Genomic DNA, 13,889 nt, shown 5'->3' on the forward strand with positions numbered 1-13,889 from the left:
CTATGGGACTGAAGAGGTAAACTGAAATGGGTTGCCATTGGGAGATCCTTGCTATTACAGCAGAAACAGCGAAGGTACTCAAGAAGCAATGTCTCAGGCTGCGTCCAGGCTCTCTAATGTAGAGAAGACCACAATGGGAGCATCATTTGCAACAGATAACCCCTGTAGATTCACAAGTGAAGCGTTTCTTCACTTGGAAGGACTATTTAGGGCCTCAACTGATGGCGAGAATAGAGGTGTGGGCACAATGAAGCATTTTCTGAGGTCACAAATGTAAGTACCAAGGTGGCAATTGGTGAGAAGGGATGACTGGATGGAGGAGCTGTTCCTGTGGAATGCAGAGAGGAGAGAAGAGGAAAGGGAAGATGTGTCATGATGGAATCACGTCATAGGTGGAGGAAATTGCAGAGATTGATGTGTAGATATGGAGGCTGGTGGGGTGGTAGGTGAGGACAAAAGAAATCTTGTCCTTGGTGTGTTTGGGGGCAGAGGTTGCCAGGCAGATGCAAAGAAAATCAAGGAGATGCAGTTCAATAGTTATGGAGGGGAAGCCGCAATTTTGAAAAAGGAGGACATCTTGGATGATCTCACATGCAGGACTTTGTCTTGGAGCAGATGTGACTGAAGAGGAGGAATTGTGAGAAAGGAACAGAATCCCTACAGGGGAGAGGATGTGAAGCAGTGTGGTCAAGGTAACTGTGGGAGTTGTTCAGTTTATGGAAAATGTCTGTCGACATCATAACATTTTTGAGGAAAACACAAGGTTTGATATTTCAGAACAACAGCAACTGTTGCATTTATGTAAAATTCAACATGATAACATTACCATTAGAAAACTAAAAGCACTTTAATGATGAAAGTTCTGACCATGACTTTGCAGGGACAAAGTTTGCCATTTAGGAAAGGATGGAAATATGAGGGAAAGGATTTTTGCAAGTGTTTCCTACTCAGTACTAAAATGCCAAAGTTGAGGAATTTGTTCTTCCCGGACAAAATAATTTAAATGTGAACTGTGCTGTATTGACACCCAGCAACAAGGAAAACGATATTTGCTAAAAACAATATAATTTTCAGCGGCAGAGTTTGAGCTGATAAAATCAACCAAAGAAACAATAAATCTTCCCTTCGTCCAATACGTCTCGACAATGACAGTTAAAATTCTTGGAATAAATAACTATCTATAAGTTTTGTATTGATGTATAGACCACACTGAGTCTAATGGATTCATTACAACTGAAAAATAAAGGTAGATTACATTATCACTGTATTAACTGTAGCTATCTTCGCTTCCCTCACTGAATTCTATTGATTATATCCACCTTATCTGTTAGCCTGTGCTCTTCCCCTTGCTCCTCCCTCCCTCTCTCCCTCCTTATTAATTCAGACATTTGTCTACTTTTTTCTCATAGCTTGATGAAAAGCTCAGGCTCGAAAAGTTGGTTATCCTTTACTTCCTATTGATGCTGTTTCTCTAGTATTGCTTTCAACTGCAGACTATCATGTTCAACTACGCATCGTCAATCAATGCCAAATACAACCAAATCTTACAAATTAATGTCCATTTGTGAAAAGATATGTAGTAACAGGAGTTTATCCCAGTAAAAGTTATCCTTATGATCAAGATTTTTGATTGGAATATTATTAAAATATTTTTGTTTCATTTTCTTCTCTTCTGCAAAATTTCAACAGGTAATTAGGATATAACAAGAAAGCAGCAAGTTAGAAACTCTTTTGTTCATCATAACATCCAAAATGTTAACCAAGTACTTTTTCAGATTCACACCATTAAGTGTCTTTATGCCCAGGAGATTAAGAAACTTACATTGTCCCTAATGTTGATATCAGCTCCTTTTGACAGCAGTAACTTTACAATATCTATATGCTTATACTCTGTGGCCCAAATCATGGATGTCCAACCACCATCGTCCTGTCCAAAGAATAAAAATGGTAATTCACAAATGAAACAAGAACGAGCAATAAACTTCATGACTTGCTGAGAAAATCCAGCCTTTTGTTTTTTAAATTCTGATTTCCAGCATCTGTTACACAAAGATGTGGTACTGCATTAAACATTAGTACTGAATTTTAGGTAAAATTAATGCTTCCTGGGTTTTTACAGTTTTTATTTCTCACCAAACGGCAGTGATTTTTAGATGACATCTCTCAATCGAGATTAATAGCTTAATCCTAGCTTCACCCAAGGGCCAAGACATAGACTACTGCATCTCGAAACTCAATAAAATCACCAAAAATTATTTAAAAATCAGACATTTAAGCAAATTTACTGATATTTTATCTCAATTTGAGTTTTTAAGTCTGTGTGGAACTGAGGAGCAAACTAAAAAAAATAAATCAGCAAGGCAAAGTGGGGACAAGGTAAGATAACATTCAAGATTAACTCAAAAGAAAAATATAAAATATTTTTTTATAATCTTGTATTGAATAATATTATGTTATTTATATATAATTAAACATTTGTTTGGTATTGATACAGGTAATAAATAAAATTTAAAAAAATAGATTTTATGAGCAAATAAAAGAAAGAGGCGGACACCTCAGGAATCCATGTGGTTAACTCTATGCATAGCTGTAGTAGGAGATGGGCAAGATTCTCAACGAATACTTCTCCATTTTCACTGTGGAGAAAAACATGAGGACTCGGGAACTTGAAACAATCAATCGTAATGTTCTGACAACAGTCAGTATTATGGTGGAGGAAGTGCTGAATGTCCTGATGTGTATGAAGGTAGACAAATCTTTGGGCCTGATCAGATATATCCAAGAACACTGGGAAACTAGAGAGGAAATTGCTGGCGCACTGGCTGAGATTTGAGTCATCATTAAGTTTAGGTGATGTGTAGGAAGACTGGTGGGTGGCAAACGTAGTGCCAATATTCAAGAAATGCTGGAGAGAACAGCCTGGGAACAACAGGTCACTGCGTTTAACATCTGTGGTAAGTAAATTACTGGAGAGTATTTTGCGGGAAGGTTACAGCTCTATAAATCTCTGATGAGACCACACTTAGAATATTGTGTTCATTTCTGGTCACCTCATTACGGGAAGGATGTCGAAGCTAAGGAGAGGGTGTAGAGGTAATTTACCAGGATGTTGCCTGGATTAGAAAATATATTTTACAAGGCAAGGTTACCAGAGCTGAGACTTCTCTTTGGCGAGGTGACTTACTAGAGGTCTCCAAGAATATGAGAGGCATAGATAAGGTCGACAGTCAACTACCTTTCCCAAGGTGGGAGTTCCAAACACCAGAGGACATCTCTAGAAAGTGATGGGAGGAAAGTTGTGGGGAGATATCAGGGTTAAGTTTATTTTTACACACAGAGTTGTGGGTGCCTGGAAGACATTGCCAGGTTCGGTGGTGGAGGCTAGAATAACAGGGACATTTAAGAGACTCTTAGACAGGCACATGAATGAAAGAAAAATAGAGGGTTATGAGGTAAGGAGGGTTCCATTTTTTTTGGTAGGTCAGCATAACATCGTGGGCCAAAGAGCCTGTATGTTATACATGCACTCAGATGGACAAGGGCTGATAGGGGATTACCAGGATGGTTTTTTAAATGGGAGGTCATGTCTCACAAATCTGATGGAATTTGGTACAGATATAATCAAGGGTGATGAGGGCAGAATTGTAGAGGTTGTAAATATGGATTTCAGCCAAGAATAAGGTTCCACCATGGTAAGCTGCTCTGGAAAGTTAGATTGCATGAAATTCAAGGAAAGATTGCTGAATGGATAAAAAATTTTCTTCATGGAAGAAAGCAGAGGGTGATGGAGGAAATTGTTTTTAGGACTGGAGGCCTGGTCAGTATCTGGTCATGTGCTGGATCCATTTTGGGGAGATTTAACTTGGGTAGAAGTTATGCAGTGAATGGTAGGGATCTGAGGATTCTTGTATATCAGAATTACAGGTACATACTACATTAAAAATGGTGTCACAGGTGCATAGAATAGTCGAAGGGCCTTTTAGCACATTGACCTTCATCAGCAGAAGTATTGACGATAGAAGTTGGGAGGTCCTGTTGCGGTTGTACATGATGTTGTTAAGACCCCATTTTGAGTATTGTGTTCTGTTCTGGTCACCATGCTACAGGAAAGATGCTGTCAAGATAGAGAGGGTGAAGAGGATGTTGCCAGGAATTGAAGGCCTGAGCAAAAAGGAGAGATTGAGCAGGCTAGGCCTTTATTCCTTGGAGCAAAGAGGATTTCATAGAGGTGTAAAAAGTCATAAGGAATAGACTGGGTAAATGCAGAGCCTTTTGCCAAGAGTAGGAAAAAAATGGTGGCATTACTGGAGCTGCAGCAACACTACTGCTGGTGCGGACCCGCAGACAGCGATGTGAGGAGACACAGTGCTCCTTTGCAAGTTTCTACCCCTAAGTCCAACTATCGATGGCTTCATACAGACTTTACATGGCCTATTAAAAGAGCCAACTAGTTTATTTTTAAAAACCTGCAACTGTGGGGTCGGGGCCCAAGATGGTGGTGCCTGTGTTCAGCAGCAGCTCGAGGGGCTACAGACTCCAGGGGAGCAGAGGACTGGTGCCGGACACCAGAAAACAGGGAGACCACCCTCCATTTGACAAGAAGCAGAGCCAACCCTATGGGGCGATGACCACAGCAACGGACCAGCGAGGGGCTTTGTGGCTGAAGATCACATACACAGTGGGCTATTGGTAATTCGAGGCGAGGAACCCACATAGGCTACAAACTGCCGGGGACCGGTTCGAGACTGGGTGAAGGGACACCAAGTATTGGAACCGGGAGGCAAGAGGGTATATCGAATGCACTGAATGTTTTCTGATCGTGTGGGATCTGGAACTTGGGTTGCCAATGGTTTGGACTGAAGTCTGTGCAGCTGCAGAGTCTGTGGGAGCACTGGAGGTGAATCCATAGGCACTCAATGAGTGACTCCAGGGGATTCTCTTTTGTTTCTCTTTGTCTGTAAGAGGTACCTGGCAATTTAATCTGATGGCAAATCTATCTATATTATGACAGACTAAAGCAGATTTTATGTAATATTACACCTATTTTATTACATGACAATAAAGGAATCTTGAATCTGATAACCAGATGTCATAGGTTTAAGGTAAGGGAAATTTAACAGGAATTAAAATGGTAATTTAAAAATACAGGTGGTGGTGGGTATATGGAATGGGCTGCTGGAGAAGGTGGTGGAGACAATGTTTAAGGAACATTTGATCAGATACATGGATAGGATGGATTGAGAGGGGTATGGGGAAAACTTTTGCAGGTGGGACAAGTGTGGGTAGGACATTTTGGTCAGTGTAGTCCGGTTGGGCTGAAGGGCATATTTCCATAATGTACGATTCCGTGACTCTATTCAAAATGCTGAAAAAACATCCTCAGTTGCAGTTGAGATAAGTCAAATTTGGAAAGAGACCCAGTTCCCTTTCCTACTTGCACAGAAAGGCAATGCTCCTGGAGGTTGGACCAATGGTAGGAATGTGAGGCAGGATGTTGTGAGGGGTCTGGTCATGTGATTATATCTCAAATAACATCCAATTACATTTGACAAACTGGTTAATTGCAGATGTGACATTAGCTTTCTGCAACTTAGTTATCTAACTCACCTGACAGTTCACATCAATCAATCCTGTGGACAGAAGATGTACAACCACGTCATAATGTCCCTTCTTAGCAGCCAAATGAAGGCAAGTTGAACCTTCAACATCCTAAAAAAAAATCTCATATTAACAAGTATAAGGGTGATTAACAATTGGTAGGTAGAAAAATGTCCACAAATGTTATTGCCTAGATGAGTGGTTCTCAACATTTTTCTTTCCACTCACATACCTCTTTAAGTATTCCCTATGCCACTGGTGCTCTCTGATTAGTAAGGGATTGCTTAAGGTGGTATGTGGGTGTAAAGAAAAAGTTTGAAAACCACTGTTTTAATTGCACCTAATTGACTCGTTATGTGCATGGTTTCATAACTCCAAAGAAAATGGACTAATGATAATTTTTCTCAAGCAAAATATTTCAGTAACAATTGGGTCAAGAGCAGTGATTCTCAAGCTTCCCTTCCCATCTTAAGCAATTCCTTACTAATCAGAGAGCATCAATGGCATAGGGATTACTTAAAGTGAAATGTGAGTGGAAAGAAAAGAAAAAGGTTAAGAACCATTGGCCTTGATTTTGACTGAATAATCTTCAGGATTGCACAGAAGTCATCTCCACAGTGAAACTTTGAAATGCACAGATCTACAGAAATGGGTCTCCTTTATCTGAGACTGAAAAAAAACTAAGGTAATTGTGAGGTTTGGGATCAAATTCAATAGCATTCAGATGGATCATGTTTCTACTGGAATGAATGGCAAAGTTAGCAAGATTAGGGAACCCAGGAGGGCCCAAAGGATATCGAGGCACTGGTCATATATCAGGCACAGATAGCAGGGATCAAGCTAATCCCTTGTAAGCGACGTAGTATTAATCTTACGAGGGCATACGCAGTGTACAGTTTTTTATTGCATTACCAATAAGTGGCAATTCTGCCTCGCCTGCTGAAAAAGAATCTCAGAGTTGTATGAGATGTAATGTATGTACTGATGATAAATCTGAAATTTGAAGACATAAGATGGCTTTGGCATACAAGGTAAAGGAGAATACTAAGAGATTGTACATGCATATTAAAAGTCAAAACATAACCAGTGAGAGAACAGGTTCTATTGATATGTGGTCTTAAAAGAATAATTCTTGTAATATTTCCATTGAGGTCATGCAAACTGAGGGAAATAGACAATGCCTTGAATCACACCAGATTAGAAAGGCTGTGCGGGTAAAGCACATTCAAATACAGAGGGTATGGTGGTAAGCTTGAGAAGAAAAATTGCTGGTACCCTGGCAGAATTTTTGTATCATCACCAACCCCGTGTGAAGTGCAAGCCAGTGGGTTGCTTCAGTGGTGGGAAAGTACTGGAAGGTGACTCTGAGGGACAGGATTTGCCCAAGTTTGGAAAAGCAAACAATGATTAGCAATAGTTTACTATGGTTTTGTGTGTGGGATTGACAAAGACATGTGGTAAACATTTTCCACATGGTATTTAACAAAACCTTTCACAATGCTCCACATGGTAGACTGGTCCAGAAGATGAGATCCCATGGGATCCAGTTGAGCGATGACTCAAGGGAGCTTATTCAAATTAGAGGCCAATGACCAATGGTGTCCCAGAGGGATCAGTGATGGGTGCAGTGTTTGTGATTTATACTTACAATTTGGAATGAGAATACAGTTGGCATGATTAATAAGGTTTGGTGGAGTGGAGAACAGTGGGTGGTTATCTCAGATTACAATAAGATTAGGTGAACAGGAAAAGTAGGCAAAGGAATGGTAGATGGAATTTAACTTCCTCAAGAAAGAATTGATGTACTCTGGGAAGTTAAACCAGGGCAGGGCATACACAGTAAAAGACAAGGGCCTGCAAGTGTTGTACAAGAGAGACTGCAAGTACTGGTATATCATGCCCTAAAAGCAGGGGCATAGGGCAACAGGGTGGTGAAAAGGGCATTTGGTATGTTTGCCCTCATCGGTCAGGGCACTGAATTCAAAAATTGGGTGTCGGGTTACATCTGTACAAGACATTTTGAGTATTGTGTGCAGTTCTGGTTGCCTTGCTTAAGATTGGATATCATTAAGCTAGAACGAATGCAGGAAAAAAAAATCACAAGAATGTTACTGGGACTGCAGGGCTTGAATTATTAAGGGAGACAAGAGATTGGAACTTTTCTTACTGGAGTGCAAGAGGTTGAATTACAATGTTTGAAAGACATTTTGTCATGTACATGGATCGGAAAGGTTTAAAGGGATATGGACCAAATGCAGGTTGATTATTGGTGACTTATAGGAGACCTCTCAAATCTACCATGCTAACAAAAAAAAATCTGCATCCTGTGACCTCTTAGTATATTTGGTCATTATGGCACATGTATCAGATTAATGTTTGGTAAAGTTCAGAGCAGATTTTTTACATTTCATGATGACTGACTCATGGAGTTCCGTTTTGTTTACTTGGAGAAAACAAAGTAGAAAATTATTCAATGATCATTTTACACGCAGAGCAAAAGAACAGGCCATTCAGCCCATGATGTCTGCGCCGAACATGGTTCCAAATTAAACTCAACCTCTTCCACCTATCCCCTCATATTCATGGCTATCTCATAAAATTTTCAGATCTATTCTTGTATTTGCAACCACCACTATCCCTGGCACTCCATTCCAGCCACCTGTGTAAGAGAAAAGCTTACCCTGCACATTTCTTTTAAACTTTCTCCCTCTCATCTCAAATGTATACCCTCTAGTATGTTACGTTTTTACACAGGGATAAAGGTTCTGACTGCCCACTCTATCCAGGCCTCTGATAATTTCATAAGCCTTTATCAGGCCTCCCCTCAGCCTCTGATGCTCCAGAGTTTATCCAACTTATGCTTACATCTCATTCCTTCCATGTGCTTTCTTTAATTGGGCAACGAAAATTACACATTTTATTTCACTGCAAGATAACTTCCTTGCTCTTGTACTCAACCAACCGACCAATGAAAACAATCAACCAGTTGCCTTCTTTACCACCCTATCTATTTACGTAGCAATTTTCAGGGAGCTACGCACTTAGACCACTCGGCCCATCTGCACATGAATGCTATTAGGTTTACAGCCATTAAACTATATACTTTCCCTTTAGACGTGCTCAGATTAAATGCCATCTTCCATTTCTCTGCCCATATCTATAACTGAGCTATATCTTGCTGCATCTTTTATTGGGTGTCTACTGTCCTCAACCCCACCAATCTTTGTGTCATCTGCAAACTTTCTAAGCCGCCTACCTATTTATTCATCCAAGACATTTATACACATCACAAACAACATGGGTCCCATAACCGATCCCTGCAGAACAGACCTCCAGCCAGAATAACACTCTTCCATCACCAGCCTCCATCTTCTATGGGCAATTCAACTCTGAATCTAAACCATCAGTTTACTGTGAATCACATGCATTTTTTCTTCCAGATAGGTTTACCATGAGGGACCTTGTCAAATACTAAAGTCCAAGTAAACAACATCCACTACCCTCATTAACCACCTTTGTTATCTCTTCAAGAAACTAAGTTTGTCAGACATGATCTGCACAATGCCACACTGAAATGTTGGCCCATTTCCTAATTCTTCTCTCCAAGAGCTTTTCTACCACAGTCATGAAGTTCTATAACAGTGGTTCTCAACCTTTTTCTTTCCACTCACATATGACTTTAAGTATTTCCTATGCCATCGGTGCTCCCTGATTAGTAAGGGATTGCTTAAGGTGGTATGTTGTCAAGAAAAAGTTTGAAAACCACTGTTTTAATTGTTCCTAATTGACTCATTATGTGCACGATTTCATAACTCCAAAGGAAATGGGCAAATGACAATTTTTCTCAAGCAAAATATTTTAGTAACAACTGGGTCTAGTGCAGTGATTCTCAACCTTCCCTTCCCACTCACATACCACTTTACTGATCACAGAGCACCGATGGCATAGAAAAGAAAAAAGGTTGAGAACCACTGTTCTATATTTTCCTAGATTACCTCTATTTCCCTTCTTGAATAAATGAGTGCATGGAATTGCAGGTAGCGGAGATCCTTAATAAATATTTTGCTTCAGTATTCACCAGAGAAAAGGACCTTGGGAATTGAAACGCTTGAGCATATTGACATTAAGAGAGAGGAAGTGTTGGAGCTTTTGAAAAGCCCAAGTTCCAAGGACCAGGTAGACCCAAGGCTACTGTTGGAAGTGAGGGAGGAGATTGCTAAGCCACTGGAGATGATCTTCGCATCACCACTGAGGACAGGATAAGTACTGGAGGATTAGAAATATATCTCCCCTGTTTAAGAATGGAAATTATAGACCAGGGAGTCTTACTGCAGTGTTGGACAAGCTATCGGAGATCCTGAGAGACAGGATTTACAAGTATTTAGAGGCATAATATGATTAGGGATCGTCAGCATGGCTTTGACAAGGGATGGTCTTCTTATGAGCCTGACTGAATTCTTTGAGGATACAATAAAAAGCATTGATGAAGGTAGAGCAGTAGATGTGTGCAGTAAAACAGGATGATCTGCAGTCTGTGTTTGCAGTACAGTACACAAAAGTGCTGTAGAAACTCAGCAGATCTCACAGCATCCATGGGAAGCAAAAGGATATAACCAATGTTTCAGGGCGAGCACTTTGTAAAGGTCTGATAATGTAGTGATTATGGATTTCATAGGGAATTTAATAAGGCTCCCCATGCAAGGCTCATTCAGAAAGTATGAGACATGAAATCAAGGAGGCCTTGCTTTGTGGTTACAGAATTGACTTGCCCAGAGAAGGCAGAGGGTGGTTAGAGATGGTTTGTATTCTGCATGGAGGACGATGACCAGAAGTGTACTGTATGGATCTGTTCTGGGACTCTTCCTCTTTGTGATTTTTATGTTCAAGTTTATTTATCATCCAATTGTGCAAGTACAACCCAACGAAACAAACATATGCATAACACATTATAAAAATATGAAAATAAATAAATATTATTGTTAAATAAATAGTAGTCACGGGGAAGGGGGGTGGGGGTTTGTATGACCAGTTCTTCAGTCATTCAGCAGTCTCACTGACTGTGGAAAGCAACTGTTTTTCAGCCTGGTGGTTCTGGCTCTGATATTCCTATATCTCTTTCCCTGCAAGATGCCACATGCGGGATGGTAGGGGTTCTCATCGATTTTACGAGCCCTCTTTACACAACAATCCCGGTAAGTCACGTTGATTCTGGAGGTGGTATAGGGGAGGGGTGACCTCAGTGATCCTCTCTGCTGCTCTTATGGTCCTGTGTATTGACCTATCCAATGCTCTACAGCAACTGTCCAACACTGTCATACCTGGTACAACTCCTGTAGAAAGTTGACAGGATGATGTCCAGAGGCCTTGTCTTTTCAGTAAGTGTAGTCACTGTTGCACCTTCTTGACAAGTGAAAAGTTGTGTGCCTAGGAGAGGTCATTTCTTAAATGGACAGAGGAACTTGGTGCTCTCTACTCTCTCCACTACTGAGCTATTAATGTGTTGTGGAGGGTGGTTGTCACTAGTGCTCCTCAAGTCCACAATCATCTCCTTTGTCTTGCCCTGTTGACTCAAGTTGTTACTCTTGCACCATTTCACAAGATTTTTCACCTCTTCTCTGTTATACAACTCAGCTTTGTTGCTGATGAGGCCAACTACTCTTGAGTTATTTGCAAACTTGATGACTGTTGGCACTGAATCTGGCCTTATAGTCGAGGGTCAGCAGCATGAACAAGAGCAACTGAGCATACAGCCCTGAGGTTCACCAGTGTTCAACATGATGGTGCTCAATGTTCTGCTACCAACCCAGTTATAGAGAGAGATGTTGAGTCCCAGCAAGGACAACTTGTCCACAAGCCTCTGGAGTATATAATGGTATTAAACGCTGACCTAGATGAGGAAGTAGCAGGATGGTAAGTTTGCAGATGACATGAAAGTGGGTGCTGTGTGGATAGTCTGGGGAGTTATCAGATGTTAAGGGACATTGATAGGATGTAAAGCTGGGCTGAAAAGTAGCAGTTGGAGTTTCACCCAAAAAATTATGAAGTGGTTCATTCTGTCGATCAAATATGAAGGCAGAATACAATGCTAATGGGAGGCCTCTGAGTAGCAGATGAACTAAGAGATCTTGGGGTTCTTGTCCATAGGACACAAAGCTGCTGTGCAGGTAGTGTTGTTAAGAAGGTGCATTGGCCTTCATTAATCATGGGGTCAAGTTCAAGAGCCATGGGGTAATGTTGCAGCTATACAAAACCCTTATTAGACTCCACTTGGAATATTGTGTTCAAGTCCGGTCACCTCATTACAGGAAAGATGTGGATGTTTCAGGGAGAGTGCAGAGCAGATTTCAGAATCAGAATTAGAATTTACTGTCATGAACAAGTCATGAAATTCGATGTTTTGCGGCAACATCACGGTGCAAACCATCTGACAACAATAATATAAAATAAAAATAAAAATAATAATGCACGAAAAGTGAGGCCGTGTCTTTGGTTCATTGATTATTCAGGAATCTGATGGCAGCGGGGAAGAAGCTGTCCCTGTGTCACTGAGTGCTCATCTTTAGGCTCCTGTACCTTTTCCCCGATGGGAGCAAAGTGAAGAGGGCAAGGCCTGGGTGGTGGGGGTCTTTGAGGATAGAGGCTGCTTTTTTAAGACAGCAGCTCATGTAGATGTCCTCGATAGAGTGAAGTTTGATGCCTGTGAAGTCGCAGGATGAGTTAACAACTTTCTGGAATTGTGCCTGGCCACACAGTCATGGGAGTATAATGAGTAGAGCATGGAGTTAAGCACATATCCTTGGGGAACACCCGTGTTGATAATCAGTGAGGAGGAGACATTGTTTCCAATTTGTACTGACTGTGGTCTTCCTATGAGAAAGCCAAGGATGCAGTTGCAATGTAGGGTATAGAGGCTTAGAGTTTTGAGCCTCTTGACCAGCTCTGAAGGCCGAACTGTGGAGCGATTGTGATGATAGGTGAATTGCAGTGGGTCCAAATCTTTGCTTAGGTACATGTTAATTCTGGCCATGAGCAGCATCTTAAAGCATTTCATCACAGTAGAAGTTAATGTTACTGGGTGATAGTCATTGAGTCAACTCACACTATTCTTCTTGGGCACCGAGATGATTGATGCCTATTTGAAGCAGGTGGGACTTCTGACTACAACAATGAGAGGTTGAAAATGTCCCTGAATACTCCGGCTGGTTGATTGGTGCACATTTTCAGGACCCTACCAGGTATGCCGTCAGCACCTGACATCTTGCGACAGTTCACCCCCTTGAATGATGTTCTAACATTGTCCTCTATAAGACAAATATTACAGGGATTTACAAGAATGTTGCCTGGATTAGAAAGCATGCCTTGGCAAAAAGTTGAGTGAAATTTGTGACAGATGATGAGGGATGATCTGATTAGAGCTATACAAGATGATGAGAGGCACTGACTGTGTGGCTAGCCAGAGGCATAGATTTAAGGTGCTCAGGAACAAATACAAAGGGATGCAAGAGGCATTTTTTCACATGATGCTGGAGGCAGGTGCAACAGGATCTTTTAAGAGATTATGAGATAGGTACATAGAAATGACAAAAATGGAAGGTTAGTTATGCAAATGGGAAATTCTAGACAGTTGTTAGAGTAAGTCGGCATAACACTGTGGGCCTGAGGGCCTGTACTCTACATTTCTATGTTCTTTCTAGTTATCATTTTGCTCTTGATATACTTGTACAATCTTTTAAAGTTCTCTTTTACCTTATCTGACAAACCTATCTCCTATTCTCTTTCTCCTCTCCAAATTTCCTCCTTAAGTTTACTCCTGAATCATTTATATTCAAGGGATTTGCTTGAACCCAACATACACCTCCCTTTTTTCCATGACCAGAATTTGAATATCCATCATAAGTAAGGTTTCCTTAATCCAGCATTTCTTGCTTTCTTTCACTCCATAATCAGAAGGGGAATCACATATTGTACCATCAATACATCTACTTCTACCGATAAACATCTCCTGGCCTTTCAGAATAAGGGAAAAAATGGATTGCACATTTCATTCGCAAACTGTGGAAAAAAGTCTCTTCAAACTTATTTCACATCCATGAAAGAGACTTCCACACCCTATCTCTTCTTCTACCCTGATGCTTCTACCTGTCTGTTTCAACACCTTTTGTTTGAACACATCATCCTGAAGTTCAGGGTGAAAAAACAATGATGAAATCTTCAACATGAGGAAAGAAACACAGAAGTTTCTACATTGTAATTAATGTTGCAAATTTGCTACTTGCTGCTATCAATCCAAC

The 13,889-nt window shown here is 40.8% G+C and overlaps 1 protein-coding gene across 10 annotated transcripts in view; it reads right to left on the reverse strand.

The window, feature by feature from the left end:
• The window catches only part of LOC138762269 (histone-lysine N-methyltransferase EHMT1-like), a 302,471-nt gene that overhangs the window by 57,566 nt on the left and 231,016 nt on the right, over positions 1-13,889 (reverse strand). For all 10 annotated transcript variants that reach the window (XM_069935973.1, XM_069935979.1, XM_069935988.1 and 7 more), the window contains 2 exons: positions 5,608-5,709; positions 1,823-1,927 (listed from right to left, as the gene is read on the reverse strand). In XM_069935973.1, coding sequence (XP_069792074.1) covers positions 1,823-1,927; positions 5,608-5,709 — 207 coding nt within the window. The remainder of the gene's footprint in view (positions 1-1,822; positions 1,928-5,607; positions 5,710-13,889) is intronic.

The sequence above is a fragment of the Narcine bancroftii genome, chromosome 1 (assembly GCF_036971445.1).
Source record: "Narcine bancroftii isolate sNarBan1 chromosome 1, sNarBan1.hap1, whole genome shotgun sequence".
Taxonomy (NCBI): Eukaryota; Metazoa; Chordata; class Chondrichthyes; order Torpediniformes; family Narcinidae; genus Narcine; species Narcine bancroftii.